This window comes from Podarcis filfolensis (genome assembly GCF_964270895.1).
Source record: "Podarcis filfolensis genome assembly, chromosome: 9".
NCBI lineage: Eukaryota > Metazoa > Chordata > Lepidosauria > Squamata > Lacertidae > Podarcis > Podarcis filfolensis.
Genome location: NC_139610.1, coordinates 31,604,982 through 31,626,559, shown reverse-complemented (window position 1 = coordinate 31,626,559; position 21,578 = coordinate 31,604,982). Strand labels below are relative to the sequence as shown.

General features: G+C 41.0%; 1 protein-coding gene across 2 annotated transcripts; it reads right to left on the bottom strand.

The window, feature by feature from the left end:
• Positions 1-4,748: 4,748 nt before the first annotated feature.
• FBXO8 (F-box protein 8) lies at positions 4,749-21,300 on the bottom strand. Of its 2 annotated transcripts, none has more exons than XM_083572124.1 (6): positions 21,030-21,300; positions 14,061-14,397; positions 12,166-12,292; positions 10,179-10,297; positions 7,725-7,921; positions 4,749-6,935 (listed from the first exon to the last, which is right to left on the bottom strand). In XM_083572124.1, the coding sequence occupies exons 2-6, from the start codon at positions 14,387-14,389 to the stop codon at positions 6,748-6,750; spliced, it is 960 nt and encodes a 319-aa protein (XP_083428250.1). In that variant the 5' UTR covers positions 14,390-14,397; positions 21,030-21,300; the 3' UTR covers positions 4,749-6,747. The 2 variants fall into 2 exon arrangements, with proteins under 2 accessions (XP_083428250.1, XP_083428251.1); XM_083572125.1 differs by lacking the exon at positions 21,030-21,300 and adding an exon at positions 18,076-18,209.
• Positions 21,301-21,578: the final 278 nt, after the last annotated feature.

The following is a 21,578-nucleotide window of genomic DNA, read 5'->3' as shown; positions in this document are numbered from 1 at the left end:
GAGGCTCACCTCAAAATCAGGTTATTTCTTGCTTTCTTGTCCGCTATTCTAATCTGTGAGCAGGGAGAGTCTTATCTCTCTCAAAATCCAACAAGACTGTCATATGTTTGCTTATTGGGTGGGTTGGTGGAAAACAGACATGCAATTTAATTCCAGCATCACACATTATTTTTTAGAAAACAACAGAAACTGAATATTGATCTCTAGCATAAAAGAGAGAGACCTACTTAAGTAACTAATGTAGGTCCCTCTGTCCCAAACAGGTAAGTATCTTAACTTGGCATTTAACTGTCAAGCAACCAAAAGACAACACCATTGACAAGTACCTGGTGCTGGCTACTCAGCTTTAATTTTTCCTGGAAAGCTGTTTGGGGCGACAGAGTGGCGTCCGTTTTCCCAGGTTGTTGTTCTGACATACTGCAGTGGCGGTAGAGGGCAGGAGTCTGACAAAATCTCATTAATCATTTTAAATTAAATACAACATTCCTCCTCGTTGCCAAGAAGGAGGCTAACTTTTACAAATGAAAATGCCTTCGGAAAAAGACCCAATATCCCAGCCTTGTAGCTCTCCAAATAAACAGATTTTGAAGGACACATACAGAGAGGAAATAACAGTTTCTAACCTGACTTAGTGATGGGCTGAATTTTCCGGCCCACTAGAACTCTTCTCCATTTCCTCACAAATTAGATTCTCAGTGTGCTTTACCCCCTCAAGCACACAATATAAAATATGAAAACATGACAAACTGTAAAGTATTATTTCTGAAAGGGACTCATTGCAGCTGGATTCAAGAGTTGTATCTAGTTAAGTTTTATCAAACCAGACCCACTGAATTTGGGTACTGGGATTTGTTTTCTGAAAAATGGCCTCGTATTGACAGGGCTGGACTTTGGTCTGTTATGGTACCTGCAGTGCAGGGCAAAATGGTACTCCTTGCTCCCTCTAGTCCACATACAGAAACTGACTAGATATGCTGGCAGCAAATGTTGTTCTCCATTGCATCCAAGGACAACAAGCTAGTTGTGGAAGTTGAAGGATAGCCATGTTGCACACAAAGAAACATTTGCCACCTGAGGTGATTGCCTCACTCTGCCTAATGGTAGGGACAGCCGTGCATTCAGATTTTGCTGAGCCTCCTATGGAAAGAGGTTTCACTGTCAGAACACACTCCATATGCTCTCATTCTATATAAACATGGTGAAGAGGAAGTGTTGATTTTTTAAAAAAAAATACTGTGGTTGAACTTGCAGGCAGTTACTTGGTTGGCTGTCTCTGGTAAAAAATGGAGCAATAGCCAACTGAAAGAGAGCTGGTTCATCTTGTTTTGGAAGCCAAAAATGGCTAGCAGAAGCCAGAGGGATTGCAACAGATCAGGGGGGTTAAAATCACTGTTACAGCCTTTTTCATTTCTCTTCTTCCAGCAGTATAGGGCTTCCAGCTTATTTATGAAGAGACTCCTTGGCTGCAGAGGAGGAAGAAATCTACAGCTGAAATCAATCTGATCACTATGTCTCCATTCTATGAAAAGCTGAGGGCAAAGTGAACATAGCACCATGGACAGACACTAGAATGCCAGTTTCTGTCCCACGTGTGTGCACCCTGTTCCAGCATGCCCCAAACAATAATTGGGTTGGCGGTGTCATTGAACACAGCGGATGGAGGCAAGACAACATTCCAGCATGCAAACAAAGGTAGCAGCTTTAAACAAGCTGGCACGGCATAAGATAAACCAGCCTTGCTACTTGCTGACATTCTTTGGACATTCTCACACCCACCCTTAAGGCGGCAGTATAGGTCAGGTTGATTGTTTCACGGCCAACTAAGTTTTTTAAAAACCAACCAACCAAGCAACCTGGGGAGGTGCCACACTGTGGGAAATGGGTCTGGTTCTTTCTCTCTCTTTAACTTACTCTAAGAGCAGATGAGTTATCAGGGAATTCCCCAAGTCACCTTTATGGTGATAGATTACAGGCAACTCCCCATTTATATGTGTTCAATATGTGTGCGACCGTGCACACACGCATCAACCCAAACCCGGAAGTGACCCATTAATATCACAAAAAGGGGCGGGATAGAGTGTTTGCAGGCTTTTCCAATGCTGTTTCAAATATATGCGATTTCACAGATGTGTGTGGTGCCTCAGAATGTAACCCCCATGTAAAATGGGAGTTGCCTGTATTCCAAGATTTGCCCATGAGGGCTTTGAACCTCATGGGGCAGGGTAGGCAACCCTCTGGAAACTTGTGTGGAGCATACAGCTAAAGCTGCCATACTGATTAATTAAGGTGTGGCCAATGGGTTCCTTCCTTTTCATAGATATTGGAAGGATCTGCAGATTTCAGTTCTGCACAGCTGGAACACCACTGCCAATCGCTTGTTTTAAATGTCAATGAAGTTGCAGCTCTTAGTTAACCCTATGTCTGTCTTCTGACTAAGGGTGAAAATGATTTCAATTTCATTGTAAAATTAAAAGTCCAATTTCACAACCAAACTGTGTTGAAAATGTGGCTCACAGAGCCACAGAATAGTTGGGTGACTACCGTATTTTTCGCACGATTGGACGCACCGGACCATAGGGCGCACCTAGTTTTTTGGGGGGGAAATAAAGGGGAAAAAAATTCCCTTTATTTCCCCCCCCCCAAAAGCAGGTCAGGGAAACCGAACCAGGTCGAGGAACAGCGGGATAGTGGCGCTGCGCCTCCCTGCTGTCCCCCGAGCTTGTGGGGCTGGCTGATGTCTGCCTGGCGCGAGGGGCGCTCTGCTTCAGGGCGCCCCACCCGCCGGGCGGCAGGCTGCTATCCGCAGCTTGGAGAGCCTTGCAGGGAACTCCTGCAGGGCTCCCCACCCTGCGGATGTCTGCCCGGCGCGAGGGGCGCTCTGATTCAGGGCGCCCCACCCGCCGGGCGGCAGGCTGCTATCCGCAGCTTGGGGAGCCTTGCAGGGAACTCCTGCAGGGCTCCCCACCCTGCGGATGTCTGCCGGGCGCGAGGGGCGCTCTGATTCAGGGCGCTCCACCCGCCGGGCGGCAGGCTGCTATCCGCAGCTTGGAGAGCCTTGCGGGGAACTCCTGCAGGGCTCCCCACCCTGCGGATGTCTGCCCGGCGCGAGGGGCGCTCTGATTCAGGGCGCCCCGCCCGCCGGGTGGCAGGCTGCTATCCGCAGCTTGGGGAGCCTTGCAGGGAACTCCTGCAGGGCTCCCCACCCTGCGGATGTCTGCCCGGCGCGAGGGGCGCTCTGATTCAGGGCGCCCCACCCGCCGGGCGGCAGGCTGCTATCCGCAGCTTGGGGAGCCTTGCAGGGAACTCCTGCAGGGCTCCCCACCCTGCGGATGTGTTCCCGAAGCGCCGGGCGCTCTGCTTTCAGGGCGCCCGACGCTCCGGGAAGCAGGCTGCTATCCGCAGCCTAGACATCCCTGCGGGATCTCCCGCAGGGTTGCCTAGGCTGCGGATGAGTTCCCGAAGCGCTGGGCGCTCTGCTTTCAGGGCGCCCGACGCTCCGGGAGGCAGGCTGCTATCCGCAGCCTAGACACAGCTAGCGGAGCGCTAATCCCGAAGCTTGGGGCTGCGGAGCTCAGCGCGCCCCAAGCTTCTGGGTGCCGGCAAGGTCTAGACGGCTAGCGGAGACCTTGCCGGCACCCAGAAGCTTGGGGCGCGCTGAGCTCCGCACGCCGCAAGCTTCGGGATTAATGCAGCGCTCCGCTAGCCGTGGGAGAGCTGGGTCTCCCACGGCTAGCGGATAGCTTCCTGAAGCCTGGAGAGCGAGAGGGGTCGGTGCGCACCCACCCCTCTCACTTTCCAGGCTTCAGCGAAAGCCTGCATTCGCTCCATAGGACGCACACACATTTTCCCTTGCTTTTTAGGAGGGAAAAAGTGCGTCCTATGGTGCGAAAAATACGGTATTTGATCACAAACGTGCATTGCAGGCAAACCCTTAACAAGAGTTCCTAAAAAAAACAGCACCATCAAAATAGTTAAAGTGCAAGCTTAGATTTATACCTAAACATGCATGCTATTTGAAGGACTCTTATTCATCAGTTTAATAATAATCTAGTTAAGGCTAACATCCCATTGAACTTTATACTTACATCTGCATAGCCATCCTTAGGACTGCACTATAGTAATATTAAAAGCCTTTTAGCACAGTGGGACAGATTTGCATGCAGATTGTGAAGTTTGTATCTTATTACACTTTAAATGAAAATGAAGCCAAAACATGCATGGCGAGGGAAACAGGAAATCCTTCAAGTCTGTCCTTTGTTCATTTTAACAATGCTTTGGAGATTAGAGGAGACGATTTTCTAAAAGCAGTAAAAAAAAAAGAAAAGCTGGTAATCAACTCTAAGCTTATTGAGTGAGATATTTATTTAAAATAACCATAAAAGGGGGCAACATATTCCTCAACCTGCATTTCATGTCTTCATTTGCAATTCACTAGGAAGCATGCCTGCCTCCCCCCCCCTTTTTCCTTTTAAAAAAATCTGTAGTGTAATTTTGAGTTTCTTCTAAATGGTGTAGCTATGCACTTATATTGGCTGAAAAGTAATACCAGTTTCAGGTTTGTCAAGCTAAAACTACAAATGAGTAGTTCACATAAATCATGAATCCTAGTAATTGGGAAAAATCAATTATAATGAATTAAATAGCATTATCAAGCACTGTCAACACCACATTACTTCAAGTGGTGTTTTAAATCTTTTCAAAACATACACACGCAGCCTTTGTCACTCGAGGACCTTTTAGTCAGTAGATTCTTCTTCAAATTTGTCCTTTATTTGAAGCTTTGAGAAATGTTTTAACTTATTGCATGTTTAAAGATATATTAAATGTATCCTCCCAAATGTAGGATGGGTTTAACTTGCTTTGCAAAAGATACAGATTAGCCCTGAAAACAAGGAACAGCAGCTTTACAAGATTCTTCTCGTATATAAAATAAAACTGAATGAAACTGATATACTGAACATCTACAAAACATGGAACTGAAATTTACACATAGAACACATTTCTTTGCTTTTGGATGTCTGGGTTTTCTGTGGAAATTTTGAGGCCCTGGGTAAGTTTTTATATTGGGACTCAAACTTTTCCTGTGGCTAATGTTTGTCTACATTATAGCATGAGTTATATTCCATATCAAAGCTGGCTTTAGTTATGCCTATATTAAGGGATGGAGAGGGTTTAACTACTATCCCTATGAATTTTTTTATAAAAACCTTATCCTCCCTCACCCAAAAAAGAAAATAGCCTATTTCCACACACTGGGATTGGTCAAAGGAAAAAAAAGCAGGTTCAGGTATTTGTGCAGAAATGAAAGGAACGCAAGCTGCTTAATTTCCATAGCTTTTAAATATCCTCTTTAACATTTCATTATCATAATCAGGAACCCGAGTTTTCATACTGTGAAACTCCATGAGCATATATAGTTCTTGGGTGGGCTATTCTACGGAAAAATGGACATCAGCTATAACTGAGGGGGAAATGGACGTTTTCCCACTTGTGAGTTAAGATTATTGTGTTTCACCTGTGCCAGCTCAAGTACTGCTTGTGCTGCTGTTGGTGAACAATACCGTCCAGATAATTCTCACAACCTATTCACAGGTACTGTAGTAGGTAGCAGCAGAAAGTAACTGAGAAAGGAGAATTTTCCATATGCAAGGCACACTTGGGATACTCCAGGCAGGAGAGAGATTTAATTGTTAACATTGCATAAGTGGAACTTCACACATACAATGCGGTTTTCTCATTTCTCCCACCTCAAGAATTCCTGAGCATCATCGATCTTTCTGAATAGTTGGGTCAGGACTTGAACAGGAGGAATTGGTGGAAATTGGGTAAGAGGGACCGTATGCAAACAGAAATGCCTTAGGCTTGTGCAAAGGATCCCAGCCTCTAATTCTAGGTCAAATTCACCAAGAATGTCTTGCTTAAGTGGAAGTGAAATGAATCAGCTGTAAGGCAACTGTTCTTGCATAACCTCCATGATTTTCAGTGTTAATTTTTTTATTATTACTATTTCTGGGCAGCCGCTATGAAGGCAACCAACCCTGAGGAGCCATAGCTACAAAAAATGTCCCATGTTTTAAGGCACTAAACACTGAGGCACAAAGATAGCCAGCTACTACCCAATTATGCTAGGCTGGTGGCTGTAAATGGCAGTTTAGAATCGAAAATGCTTTGTGTCTTTAAATTAGCTTTTGAAGAGTGTGCTCACCAAATGCTATTAAACAAAGGCAACAGCAAAATGAACCAGAGCAGTCTCACAAAGTAAAGAAATAAATACGAAAAGACATAGTCTAGTCTAGAGAGAGACAGGAAATTTTTTAGTTAAAATATTTTACAATAAAATAATTATGGTTATAAATCTCTTTAAATATGTACACATTACATGGTATTTAAAAAATAAACAAAAGAACTGGTTAAAGTGTTCAAGCAAATCTACTGCATAAGTCCACCATCTTGTCAGTTTAAAATCATAATGTCAGTTTAACATTCAGAAATTGTAACATGTCAAACTAATGGTAATTTTTGTGCAAACTGTAAGCAAAATTTTTTAAAAATCCAAAATTATTCAGTTCTCATGGTAAATTGCTAAAAAAATGTTGTTCTTGTACATTTTTGATTGCAGACGGAGGTTAGAATGACCAGCACTAATATAACCCCCATATCTACCAACAAAACAAACAAAACCCAAATCTCATTGGAGATCCAATTCCTTTTAAACTATAAATTCTAAGTCCTAGCAAATTGTGCTTTTTAGGCAGCCACATGGCCTATAAGGTAGATATTGTCATAAAGGTGCCCAACGAAATCTTCACTAATGTTCTGAGCAGCGCGGCGTGTATTTCGGATAAATTCTCTCTTTGACATTTTATTTTTCACATGAGGACTAGTAAGATCAATGGAAAGCAGAATCAAAGAGTAGCACAGTACATAGACAGCATCTAAAGGGGAAGGGAAGAAAAAGTCATGACTTTGAACAGATAACATTTTAAGAAAACACAACTTTTTACAACAACAATTTTTTAAACAAATATTTTTAGGGCATGGCCCTGCCAATGTTTTGCTTGGGGTTTGTATTTTTAAAACAGTCAACATAATTAAATTTTATGGAATAAAATAAATCAATCTACTCTAAGCATGACTGTCTGGATCAACTAAGAATACGGAAAACGTTTTTTATTATCATAAGTGTTTTTAAAGGGCTGGGTGGAAAAAAGGGGGGGCTTTGTCTGGTGGGTTGGTGTTTTTTTTGTTACATGTATCTTCCTGGAGAAGGTGTTCTATAACTGGGCTTCCAATTCCAAAATAGTCCTATCTCTTGCTCTAACAAGCTTCAACTATGATGCATCAATATTCTTGAGTTAAAGAAGAAACAATCACAGGTAAAGGAATGGAGCACAGAGAATAGGACTATACCTGGAATGCTGTACACAATGCTTACTAGAGGTGTCCATCTAACCTGAACAATCCACTTGTGTTGTTACTGGTGCTCAAATCACACTAAAACCAATCTGACCTTAAAAGGAACATAAGCCTGTGTTGGGTTACAGTAAATATATTTACTGGGAAATAAACTCCATTAACACATCACTAAGCCATAAGGATATGCAGATTCAGAGCTCTTAAATCACGCAAGACCTAAAAAGAAACATTTGCATATTTGTCAGGACTTGATTGATACTACAAAACAACATTCCACACCATCTAAACTGCAGGCCATTTCTTCTTACCTGGGCTAAGGCCAAGTTCTCTCATCAAATCAGGGTTACAAGCACAAAATCTGTGTGAGAACTTTGTAATAAGAGTCTCAAGATATTCACCACGCTCCTCAGGGGCATGAATGTGCTTGAAAAACTCTCTTAGTGCATTTGGCAAGAACTGATTTCTGAAGTTGTGTAGTGTCACAAGGTCATCTAAAACATCTCGCCTAATTTAAAAAAAAGGAAAAAGAAAAGCCTTTTAAGACAAGTGACAATTATGCAAAAAACATTTTTGAAACTTATCAGTGAAACCTATGCAAGTCTACTCAGATGCAAGTCCCAGTGAATTCAATGGAACCTACCCCCAGGTGTGTATAGAACTGTAACCATAAAGACTTTGGGGAGAGGGTTACTTTTCCGTTCTAAATCCTTCATTTCATCAAGACTTAATAAGGGAAGATCTACAAACCAGAACAAACAGTATGCAGTTCAACCTAACATATATTTAGCACGATTGGTGTTCTTTATAGTACAAATCACACCTAAGTATTACGATTCCTGTCCATTGGTATAGCACGTTAAAGGGAGTTGCAATATGTATAGTTATTTTCTTTCTGTGGATATAGAACGGCAAAAATATATTGCATTGGAAGTATGTGTGTATCAACAACATACTGTAAAAAACCCCAGACATCATAACTTATTAAGATATGCAAATAATGGAAAAAAAACCTCCCTCTAGAGAAAGATATGGCAATAAGACTAACAGTTCTTTTAAAATATTGAAACAATGCACTGCAATGCAATCAGATATGCCACAGAAACATCTGATGAAGGTCATATATCATATATGCATGTAGTACAGTAGTCTGTAAGACTGGTTCACTGATAGCTACTAGAGCTAGAAAAATAAGTAACAGTTCTGAGGCTGCTGATTTCAATCACAAGATGGCTCTTTGAGTGGATCATACACAGGTGTTCAGCTCTTAATGCACCCAGCCTTAAGAATCTGCATGGTATTGTCAATGAGACTATATATCCTGGAGACTTCCTGAAACTTTTCAGGTTGCAACAGCTGTGTAAGTGCCAATCAAGATTACATGAACATTTAAAAAATATTTCCAATACAATTTACAACCTAATCCTACGTAGGCAATTTCCAATGAGCTTACTTCCCAGGCATGTATGTACAGAACTGAAACCTTAATATTTCAAACACCTGAGCCATCAACTGACAAATAAACAAAGCCAACTACAGATAATATAAAACAATAATACATTTCATATGAACACATTTACAACAGAGAATGTCAGATAAAAGGAAGAGAACACATGATGGAAGAAGTATACAGGAAGCAGGTCACAACAGGCACCTCTGCTATACGTTAGTTACAACCTCCAATTACAGCCCAAGTTTTTACCAAAATGATTGTCTCTAAAACTCTAAAATTCATTTCATCCTCAGATCACTTTGATATCCTTTCTGACATTTGTCTATGGGTTTTTGTATATGGAACATTTTTTGGGGTTTTCTGTTGTACACTTCGCTTTTTGTGTTTCTAAGGGCCTATTTACATGTTCCATTTCCCTACTCCTACATCTGCTTGGCTCTTTTTAGCCTTTCATTACTTTACCCTTTGCTTCAGTTCAAAAGAAAACTCCCAGGATAGATGAACAGTGGTTGTGGTACCTTAACAGGAATAGATTTATTATGGCGTAAATATTTTGTAGAATACATGGACTTTCATGGACTGGATAGAGGTGAGGGGCTCTCACTTTTTCTCCCAAGATATGTTATAAACTGAATCACAACTTTGACTGTTGTTGTTGTTAATAATAATAATAATATTAATCATCAGCGGAGACCACAATTCCAGACATACATAGTGAGCCGATAAAAACCAAAGTCAAGAAAACAGCTCTGGAATTCCTTCTGCAAGCTAGATAGCTGTCCCAGGGCAGCAACCCAGAGATAGTCTTGAGCATGTAAACAAATAATTATTCCTAGGAAATCCTCAATACCTTATATGGATAGTATGTTTTTAAAATAATATCAAGAACATCTGAATTTGCTCATGCACTATAGCAATTAGTGCTTAGTAGTTTGAACCTGACATGGCAAAAGAAACGATTCTATAACTGGGGCAAGTGGGTGTCAGATGCAACCTGAATAAGATTTTAACTGAGGGATTACTTTCCTTTCCAGAATTTGAAGTGTCTGATGAAGAGCAGAGGAGCATCATTCCAATTAATGCTAGATTTCTATTGCAAGAAACTTGCCATCAACACATTTTTCCACTACTGGGTAAATTTCATTGGTAAAGTGCCAAAAAAAGAATAAAAAAAGATCCTCAACTTTGCAGTTACTAAATTGCTATGTATTTTATTATTAACTAATGCCCCATTCTTCCAATGTTTCAAATGAAAATACAAGTCTACTAAATAAAAGGGAATACAATACTTCCCAGTTTATAATAAAGTTACCTTTCATCAAGATAGATTCTGAGTTTCTTCCAATTTAGTGTTCTTGTACAGAAGATAAACTTAGCTATTTCCTTTGGTGAATCATCCAGTATTCCATTGGACATGAAGTAGTTGACTCCCTGGGACAAAGAGATGTTTTATATATGCAATATTAGGTTTTTGTGCTCAATAGGGGAATTTGGAATGGAACAAATCCTAATAATGATGAAGAAATTCTATCTTCAGAACTACATTTCAATATATGCCATCCAATTCATATGCAAATAAAACATGCATTAGTGTAGTTATGAATGAGATTTTATATGTAGTAAAGCAGCAGGAAACATACTTCCTTCAACATCCACCTTTTCTCTCTTTTGATTGTGTGTGTCATACTAGGTTGAAATTTAAGACTGCTGTGGAACCGTACTTCATTTCCTACCTGGGTATCATGCTGAAAATTTAGTCAGCCTTTATTATTCAGCATTCATTTTACTTTAAAACAGTCATTTTCATGTCCTGCTGTGTACAAGATCACATTCAAATGAATGCATGGTTTTGAACTTATAAGAAGTTATAAGATGTTAAAATGCAGGCATGTTTAGCTTGCACATGTCTTGAAACCACATAACATATTATAAATGTTAAGAAATATATTTCAGGAAACTCACAGACCAGCTTGTGCCATAAAGTATGTTATTTGTCTAGTTCTTATAATCAAATTACAGAAATATTGATTACATTTTCTAGACTATTCTTGCTCTAAACCAGGCATAGGCAAACTCAGCCCTCCAGATGTTTTGGGAGTACAACTCCCATCATTCCTAGCTAACAGGACCAGTGGTCAGGGATGATGGGAGTTGTAGTCCCAAAACATCTGGAGGGCCGAGTTTGCCTATGCCTGCAGTCGAAACACTATCCACATGAGGAAGACTGCTCAAACAGGTTTAATGAAAATTATAAAATATATGATGAAACATAACACTTGCACAAGGCACTTCTGGTATTCTCCCACTGGAAACTGCACCTACTCCCAACAGCAGCTTGTGCTCCTTCATCAGTGTTTGTCCTTGCTAAAAGCAGCAAGGAAGCCATAACTAGTTTGCTACTGACAAGAACAGATGAGCTGATGGTCCTATAGTGCAAGTCTGAGGAACCTTTTGGGCCCAGCAGGCCAGATCTTTATCACTCCCAAGCCCATAGGTCAGCTTTGACAAGTGGATGGGAAACCCTCATTTGTCAATCACCTGATGTCATAATTAGGACTGACAGGTTGGTGGTCCGCCCACCTAAGTTGGCTCAAGGGGGTGATTACCTAACATTTCTTTATTTCAACAAAATAGTTTTACAAGACAGAAAAAGCAAACAGAAAATTAGAAAATGAACATGATCAAAAAATTAAGGGCTCTAAACACACACAGGATGCATAAATGTAACACATAACAGTATTTATTTGGAGTATTTCTAACCCACCTGCTAAGCAAAGCTCTCAGTTATCAAACCCGTTACTTTAAATTTAAGGTTTGTTTCAGCATTACAAAGTGATCAGAGACAACTCCGTCCTTTGTTAAAGTAAAACAAGCATTATGAGTCAAGCTTTCTTTGTTTCTTAATTCCATAACAAAGCTGAAGTTCCAATTAATGAACAACTTTACTACACTGGATTGTGTTAGCGTTTTGTGCCACAACTGCATATATTTATTTTCTCATTTTTTCCACAAATGAGACATTTATTCATAAACCTGAAGTCAAAGGTGAAGTAAAAATAATGTACTTTCTGTTAAACCTTAATCCTAAAACATTTGCTTTAAGCAAGTACAAATGGATTTCAACAAAATGTACATACCAAAAAGTATGCTTCTAATTAATGATTATTATTATTTTTCAATTGTACATCTAGTGGGCACTTCTATGCTCCACTAACTTTAGATCTGCCCAGCAGTTTAGAAACCAACAAGAACACCAGAACTATCACCATCACTTACTATTGTCATCAACATCAACTCACCTCTTCTGGATTGGCATTAAAGGTGAGGCTGCCTTCATCCAACTGCATATACAATTTTCTAAATGAAAATCCCAGAGGCAGACGTTTATTGTATATGGAACAGTGACCCCAAGTGGATTTGCACAATCTACAAAAAGGGAAGAAGCATGTTCAATATGGAAATAGAAGGTTATGCTCTAATTCATTTTCAGGTCCAAGATTTCAGGATTCTAAGAGCCCACCAGATATTACAGTAGTACTTGAAAAGTACCACTTAATGTTTCAGTTATATAACTTAGTACACAGACTTTAATAGGAGTTTTCTAAATAGTCTAAAACATACTTTTCATTATGTTTTATGAACATGAGTGAACCAATTAAATACCTAGGATTTGCACAACTACTGAAAAACTGACTTATTTTTTTGTACTGCATCATTGCCAACGCAAGTAGTATCAGTATCTTCCAAACATATGTACATGTCTAAATTTCCACACAGAAATACTCAAACAGATAACTGTAAGTACATGTAAGCCTCTGTAGCATGAGGAGCTTAATGAATGGTGCTATCCAGTACTTGCCTTCTCATCCTAAACGTCTCATTAATATTTCAGAGACTAACCGGGTAAGTAAATGTAAACATCAGTTGACCCAAGCTTGAATCTTAAAAAAATAATAAACCTACCAGGCATTAGGAGAGAGAAGCTTTACTTTCAGATAATTTATCAATTCATAGAGAAGGAATGTCATCCAGTGTGTGGTTGTGTGCTTCATGCAGGATTACAACCCAGTACTGCCTATCCTTTAGACAGTATATAATAAGTAAAGAACATCTAACTATATCTGGAACTTGGTGCTTTAGGGTGCAATTGAACTATTAAATTTATTTTTATGAAAAAAATAACTATCATGAAGAAATTCAAGACCTATTTCCAACTGCATGGGTCAACACATTCCTTTTACCCTTCCAAGGGCTTTTTAACTTTGCTCTGTACAAAATCTTATTAATGCACACCCACATATTGGGAAGTGGCACACACAAAACTCATTTTCTCCACTCTCCATTTTTTGTGACCGTTAGTCAAGTTGTAGCCAGGCAAGCAGTTGTTTTGAGCATTACGAAGAGAAGGATAACTTTCTGCTTCCAGAAACATTACTGACTGGTGCCATTACACAAAAACAGGCCCTTTCCATTTAAGACATCCTTGTAGCCCAAAGTGCTGATCTCGAGAATATTTGCACTATCAAATTCAGCAAGCCATATGTAGACCAGGGTAGGAACTGAATTTTCATGAGCAACTGAATGATACTTCTGATAGCTATGCTGAAGAATAGTTCTAGAAGCAGCCACAATGAGTTCAGTGTTATGTTTCATGTTCTCACCAAACATGTAGTTTCACTTTAGAGTCTTTAGACCAGGCATAGGCCCTCCAGATGTTTTGAGACTACAATTCCCATCATCCCTGACCACTGGTCCTGTTAGCTAGGGATTATGGGAGTTGTAGTCCCAAAAACATCTGGAGGGCCGAGTTTGCCTATGCCTGCTTTAGACCATCATGTACCTAGTTTTTTAATAGAGCCATTACGGTTTCCACAAGAGTAAGAAGCACGTGCAAGAACGCTTACCATTTCTGAAATTCCTCTGCATGACCTGAGAGCACACTCTTTTTCTGAAGTACCATCACCTTTGAAAACTTAAGTTAATTGCTCCTGAAGTTCTATCACTCTGTACTCTCCTTATCGGATTTAAGTTGCAATTTGGAGGCTCCAAAAGCCTAGTTAATTAGCTACAATTACAATTACACAGTAGTTTTTCATTTTTGATGTTTTGTTTAAAGAAGCAAGTGGTTTGGACAAGAAATCCTGGATCTAAATTGACTGTTGTAACCTGTGCTCATGACCTCTCATTAACTTACCCTTGCCAAAGAAGCTCATCATTAGCAAGATCCTGCCAAACACATGAAGCCAGACAGAGGTCTGTTGCATTCAGGTATGACAAAATGGTAAAGCTAAGTTCAGGAGGCAACATTTCCAGGTTGATAAACCCTTCTTGTTCTTTTGACTTCCGAGTTTTCAACAGATGGTAAATGTCAATGCCTCCCTGGGCATGTTTCCGATGGTTTGCGTTTGAAACGTTATTAGCAGCTATCCTTCTACCATGCTCTCTGGATAGATAGCTTTGTCCTGCGTATCCCTGGTGTTGCAGCTGCTGGTTCCTGGCCACTCTCCACAGCCCCTGACCCATCTGCAAGCCTGCAGGTTGTAAAGGGGGGGAGGAACACAAGGATACACCCAGATTAGTTCATTAACCAACAGAAGCAACAGTTTCATAGTCATATTTGTAAGAACAAGCAAATAAAGTCTATGGTTCTACATGCAATTATGCTTAAACAGTGCACAGCATTAAAGTGATTTTCACCCAAAGGATTACAAAACAATGAAAGGCATGACAAACATAACCCATGACAGCCTTCTCCAACCTGGTGCCCTCCAGATGTTTTGGACTACAACTTTCATTCATCCTAACTACTGGCTTTTAAAAAATCAAACTGGTATCTTTACTTTGACACTTCAGAAAACCATTAAAATTTCAGTGCAAACAACCACCACCAACAGAAGTCTTATAACTGTACTAGAAAGCATTCAGATGAGTCTGCAGACACCAGGAACACTTTCACTGTGGTTTTACAGGAAATATCTCTTTTCCAAGTATCTTATGAGACTGTGGTGTTTAAAAACTTTTTGTCCCTAGTATATAAATATAACTAGATTTCGTTTTATTTTATTGTGTTAAAACAAAGCACACATGCTTTTAAGCAACTGATCAGGTGTTTGAGAAAACTGGAAAAGCATGATTAAAGCTATTTGATGGAAGACTTTATATTCCAAGAGCTATTTTTTCTGCTCAGGCTTAATGAAGTCCACTTTATTATGACTATCTATATCCATATTTGGGGTGCAGGTGGCGCTGTGGATTAAACCACAGAGCCTAGGACTTGCTGATCAGAAGGTCGGCAGTTCGAATCCCCGCAACGGAGTGAGCTCCCGTTGCTTGGTCCCAGCTCCTGCCAACCTAGCAGTTCAAAAGCACGTCAAAGTGCAAGTAGATAAATAGGTACCGCTCCGGCAGGAAGGTAAACGCCATTTTTGTGCACTGCTCTGGTTCGCCAGAAGTGGCTTAGTTATGCTGGCCATGTAACCCGGAAGCTGTACGCCAGCTCCCTCAGCCAATAAAGCGAGATGAGCGCCACAACCCTAGAGTCGGCCACAACTGGACCTAATGGTCAGGGGTCCCTTTACCCTTATATCCATATTTATACCCTTTGCCACCTCCTTTTATGGGCTAGATGAAAAATCCAACATTTTTGGGAAGTAGGTCAGGCAGAGCAGCACCTCTTAAAAGCTGCAAGAGACAGCTCATTGAAAGACCAGCCCCTTCCCTATGTATGTGTGTGAAAGGAATTTCTACTTTGGGGAGGGGGGGACTGAATTCTGGCAAGTGTTCTCCACATTTATTTGCCAAATAATATTTTTCAAGTTCTAGCTTTGAAGGCAACTTCAGGACAGCTCTTTAGGACTTGGAAATTCTTTCACTTCTCTCTAGCATTAAGGGAGCAATGACATTGCCTAGATAAACAAACTGCACTGGGAAAGGAGTCATGGCAATACATGCAAGGCTGCATTGTGTATACAGATGGAATACTTAAATCCTGTTGATTTCAATAGAATATAACAGCAGCTTAGAGTTGTGCAAAGGACTGTATCCTAAATATGTCCAACATATGTTTTAGACTGCAATTAAAAACATCCTCCCTGAAGTCTAGTTCAGTCACCTTGTAAATTAGGCACCTACATTACGTTTTTCAGTATTAGCTTGTATTTACTAAAAAGCTGAAGGAAAGCTGTATAAGCCCATAGTTTCTCATCATAAAACCTGCTAATTTTAGTGGGGCTTGTGCAGGCAGAACAGGCTTTCCAAGGTCAATCCCCAAACTCAAAAGTAGTTATCCGTTCTTGACTTGCACATAGGCGCATGAACAGAATAAAAGCAACTTTTAGAGAAAGAATGCATATTGTGACAATATAGAACTTGTCAAATCACTTAATGTAGAACAATTATATGAACTTTATTTACATGTTTTAAAAGAGATCAACAAAGAAAAGGTAAGAATCCCAACAACTTATCACAGGAGTAATCAGAAGATGGTTCACAAGCTACAAATCTGGACCAATCCCCACACCAAACAATTCAGTAACAGTAGTGTAGGCTGCTGAGTGAGGAGATTGTGAAGGCTTGATAAGGCTGAGAGCCTTATCTTGTCCATACATAATCATACATACAAATGAGCAAAGGCAGATTAAAACAACAACAACCATGAGTCTTGCACAATTCTTAGAAGGTCAACAAATCAAAGGTCTCCTGAATTAGGCCATAAATGCGAACTCACGATGGAAGAAACATAGCCCAGAATCTCAACACTGCTCTAGTAATTTGCATAAACATGTCCAATCTGCAGCAGCAAAGACATTTAAAGGTACACAGATCCTAAATCATTTGGGCTTTATAGATGAAATGTTCATTGCAGCTCATTGCTAACAGCAGAGCACGGTATACATCATTTAACCCTAAATATAAAAAATTCAAAATTAGGCAAAACTTAATTCAGGGAGGGCTTCCAGGGATAAGGCACTTGGGGTGGGGGTGTCGTCTCCTATTCCCTATGCAACGTCATTACATCCAAAACTATCACTTCAGTATAGTGCACAGCACGTGACTGGCATTAAATAAGCATTGAATGGTATTGAAGAAATAAACTATTTCAACTGATGGTAATATTAATTATTATTAATCATGCTTTTTACAACTGATAACTCAAATAAGCATTTTAACTTTTTTTTGTAACACAGTGTTCTGATCTGCAGCAGATCACAAGCTGTGTACTGTAGTCTAGGAACAACAGATACACTTGTAATGACTATGAGCGGAACAAAAGCTTCCGCTTTTCAGAACAAATAATTATGCCAGTTGTTTTGCATTCCAACAATCAGTAGTGTTCAGTACAATTTTATAACATGCTTCTCATCTTTGAAGAATACAGTAAAAATTCATTTTTATTTATAAATTAACTTGTTCTTAGATGGACAATAAGAACATAGGCAATAAGAAGCAAAAACATACAAAACTTAAATACCACAAACACTTCCCCTATTAATACAAGCCTGCTTAAATAAAGATGTTGCATTGCTTTGGTGAAGTGTTTAGAGGCTAGGCTTTGGTGAAATCCAAACTGTAAAGCAGCTATCCAAACTGAAAAGAGCCTATATTGCCATATATACTGTTTGCAAGGGCAACAAATGGTATAAGACTGCAAACTGTGCATACTTATCTAGGAGACACACTCAGTGGAAATGCATTAGAATCAGACTGTAAAATGGGTAACCGATTAAAAATTAACTGAAAATTAAGATTTCATACACAACATGGGAGCATTTTACAAGAGAGGCTCTAATAAAACCATATTTGTAACTACTGAAACCTGTCAACAATATTTATAAAAAATAGGTTGTGCTCTCCTTTATACTAAGTACTAACTGAACAGGCTGAAGAGATAAACCAGATTGACATATATAACTACTAGCCAACCAATGACTTCTGTGAAACCAAGAGCTTAAGGCTCTCTGTGGCTTTTCCAAGGATTTATCTCTGCTTTTTTCCTACAAAGCAATTATTTTTAGCAATAATCCTGAGATGGACATTCCAGAAGCTGACTACTGGAACATCTAGGATAAAACCTCATATCCTGTAATGAACAATGCCCTTTGGAAGAAACATATAGCAAAAAAGAGCATGATGTAAATAACGAAAAGCACATGCTTTTGTGCAATTTGTCTTTCAGCACTTCCCCCCCACATTAATAAAGCCAGTATCACCTTTCCCCTTCAGCTGCCAGGGTGGGCAGCCAATGGGCTGCAGAATGCCATAGCCTTCCCCTCCATGGCTGGAGAGAGTCAGAGAAGGATGTTTTCTACTGCCAGAGGCTTCTTCACCACCACACCCTTCCTATCAGTGGGGGATGAAAAGGGGAAATATGAGGGTGGGGGCTTGGATCCATAAGATCTAAAGTTCTTCCATTCCCTCAAACTTGCCACAAACCTATGCCAACCCTAGTTATTTCCTTTTCCCAAACAGGCAATTGCAGCAAAAGAAAAGAAAACCCTTGATCACGGCAGAATTTCTTTTAATTGCCCTGCCCCACCAACTTTCACCCTAGCCAGCAGGGCATAAGAAGCAGCAGTTCCTCTGCCATGGACTCTCTGCCGCACCTCATCTCCACATGATTCCTCTGCCCATCTCTAATACCAACATTATGGATTATTCTGAAGTTTGCATAGGGAAAGCAGGAACACCTTTCAGACACAACCTGTACACAGTAGGTAACTTCAGCAGAGGACATTTCAAAATTTGCTTCACCAACACTGCAATCCTATGTATGTCTGTTCAGAAGTAACCTCCACTGAGCACATTAAGAGTTTACTCCTAGGTTAGCACTGAAAAGCTACAGAGAGCCTTAAGCTCTTTGTTTCACAGCAGTCATTGGTTGGCTAGTAGTTATATATGTCAATCTGTTTTATCTCTTCAGCCTGAAATGCAAGAATACATACCACAATAAATTCAGCTTCGCTAAGGAAGATTTTAATCCTTATCTATAACATACATTTTTATGCTGCTACTCTTTCTATGCATTAAAACCTATCTACTGTATTTGTAATATCTTAATGGTGTATCCGATTCTGATTTTATTGATGTTTAGCTTAGCTAATTTTTAAAATGCTTAATTTCGGTATCTCACCCTGAGTAAATCTGAGAAGCAGCTAAATAAATGCTAAAACTATATAACTAACTGAACAATATCCGACCAAAGCCCAAATTACATTTCTCAAGGTAAAAACATGAACAGGTGCCTAATCACCAGACTTCAAACTGATGATAGCTACCACAGAAGGTGAAATCCACAAAGCATAAATAATGAACACCTAATTTTATGCAAAACTATGCATATTAAGCAGGCTACAGATCTAAATTACAACAAAGCACATATAGTGCCACATTCTATCCACTGTCAAATTCTGTGGGAGCTGGAGAGGAGAGTGTCTTAAGTTCTCCTGTCAAGTACAACTCATTAGCTGCCAGCTTGCACTGATGGAACTGCACAGCTCCAGCACCACACATACACAGGAGACATTGACCGGACATCAGTTCAACTGCACCACAGATGTCACAGACGTGAGCAGAGAAAGTGATGAAAGAACAGGACCAAAAGTCACACTCCCCTCCATGGACAAATGTGACTATAATCCCATCTGATGCAAGATCAATGTTGCATACAGAAAGTATGAATATTAGATTATTATAATTAATCCATGCCCAAACAGGGCAGGTAGTTCACATTATCCACACCAAACAAGTGCCGGTAACATGCCATGCTCACCCTCCACAAATGTGTAAGGAAAGAAAACCAACATTCAAGTAACGTGTGTAATGTAGGGTTCTATCTATAAAATCCAGAAGTAACAACAGAATCATTGCCTTTGCAATGAAACAAAACCTTGCTTCAAGACATTGGTATCTCTGACCATTCTGACTGGCAAAATAGCAATCCATCTTCAACACCTAAAAAGTTAAATGCAGCAATGCCAGGACTTAAATTGAGGACTTTAGGCACGCAAAACATGTGCTGCACCACTGAGTTGCATCCTCTCTAAACCCTCACCATAACAGGGCACCATAGCAGAACCTGCCCAAGACATATTGCTGTCTAAGGCAAAGTTCAAGATGGTGCTGTCCATACCATACTCAGAAGTTGAGCCAAAGTTTAAGGGGCGCATGAAAGCCTTTGTGGCACCAGCAGCAGTGATCTCTTACAGGGAAGTGTCAAAGGGCTGAGGAAGACTAAACAGGGACACCACCACACCAATAATGGTATTTGCTGCCTCAAGCAATTGTCTCATTCAGCCTAAGCACAGGGTCAGTCCTAAAGCCAAAGAGGTAGAGGCAAAGAAAAGTGGCATGCCATAGGCTAGGCCAACAATTCAATGTACTGGTGATTTGGAGACCTAGATTTAAAGCAGAAATGGCAAACATCTCTCCAATTAGGATTTTCCTTGTTTTGGCATGCACAAGCTTATATGGAGAGAAACACTAGTCAGATCATCTATAAACTTCCCTTTATAGATAATTTCAAGGTGAACTGCAAAAATTTAAAATAAGTAGAACTGCAGGAAGGAAGACAGCTTTGGCAAGAGGCACATATCCAATGGCAAAACTGCATTAATGTTTATTGAGAAACTGCTACTGAATCCAGCGAGACTTATTCCAACCTAAGTATGCAATAGGACTGTAGCCCAAGTTAACTTAACCAGAAGTTACCTGTTATGCAATCACTTTCCTCGGTTCCTAAATACCCAAATTATTAAACAGGTTTGGTGGGTTTTTTTAAAAAAATATATTATTAATTTCCTCCATGCACATGTACCGGAAGGGCTGCCGGCTGGGGGGTGGGGAGAGATTACACCACATCTGAACTATTCCCATGGCGATTTCAGGCGTGTGACACTCTGATGTGAAGAGCCAGAGCTTGTGCAAGGAAGGGATGCGTGGAGGAACTTAACCCTATGAAGGACACAGGCAGCTGGGGCAACTTCCCAGCCATGAAAAGCCGCTCTAAGAGAGATGCTGCCCAACCGCATCCCAAGCCGGGGGTGGATGAGAGACGCTCCCCACTCCCCGATTAGCCTCAGATGGCAGCTGCGCCCCCCGCCGAGGCCGAAACTGGACGGAGCGCCACTCCCCCCTCCCCGGGTGTCGCGCTCAAGGCTCCCCTTACCTGTGCTAGCTCCAGTCCCAACCGCCGCCGCGACGAGCCGTGTTCAAATCGGGTGCGCGAGCCTTATAAGCAGCGGAGGGGAGGGACCGCCGTCAGGCGGCCTCGTGCAGCCGGCGGAGGAAACGGGCTTCCGGGTCCCTACGCAAAAACATGAGTCGTCACCTCTTCCACACACACCCCAGAGCGTCTAAACGGTTGTTGTTGTTCCTGCTGCTGCAGCTGCCGCCGCCGCCGCCGCCGCATATGTTGTTACCGGAAGCGACGTCGGCCCCTCCTGGCCCAGAGAGACCGACGCGGGGTTCGCAGCGGTAGATTCGGTTCCACGGGGGTCGGAAATAAAACATACATTATTATTTATTTATTTATTGCGAAAGATTGGCGCTTTCCCTCCCCCTTGCAGGACACAGCGCTGTCTGAGAAGAAATTCTTGGGGCCGGCCAATAGGGCTAGCAGCCTCAGAGCGGGGGAGGTGTGAGGAATCTGCCGGAGCGGAGCGAAAGGCTGCCTCGAGTTCCCGCGGGAGCGCTCAAACTGCCGCCAACAGGGGGA

Coding starts and splice junctions, on each gene's coding strand:
- FBXO8 (XM_083572124.1), bottom strand. CDS start 14,389: ATGGGTCAGGGGCTGTGGAGAGTGGCCAGGAACCAGCAGCTGCAACAC. Junction 12,293..14,060: donor GATGAGCTTCTTTGGCAAGG/GTAAGTTAATGA, acceptor CCCTTTTTGTAG/ATTGTGCAAATCCACTTGGG. Junction 6,936..7,724: donor AGAACTTGGCCTTAGCCCAG/GTAAGAAGAAAT, acceptor CTTCCCCTTTAG/ATGCTGTCTATGTACTGTGC.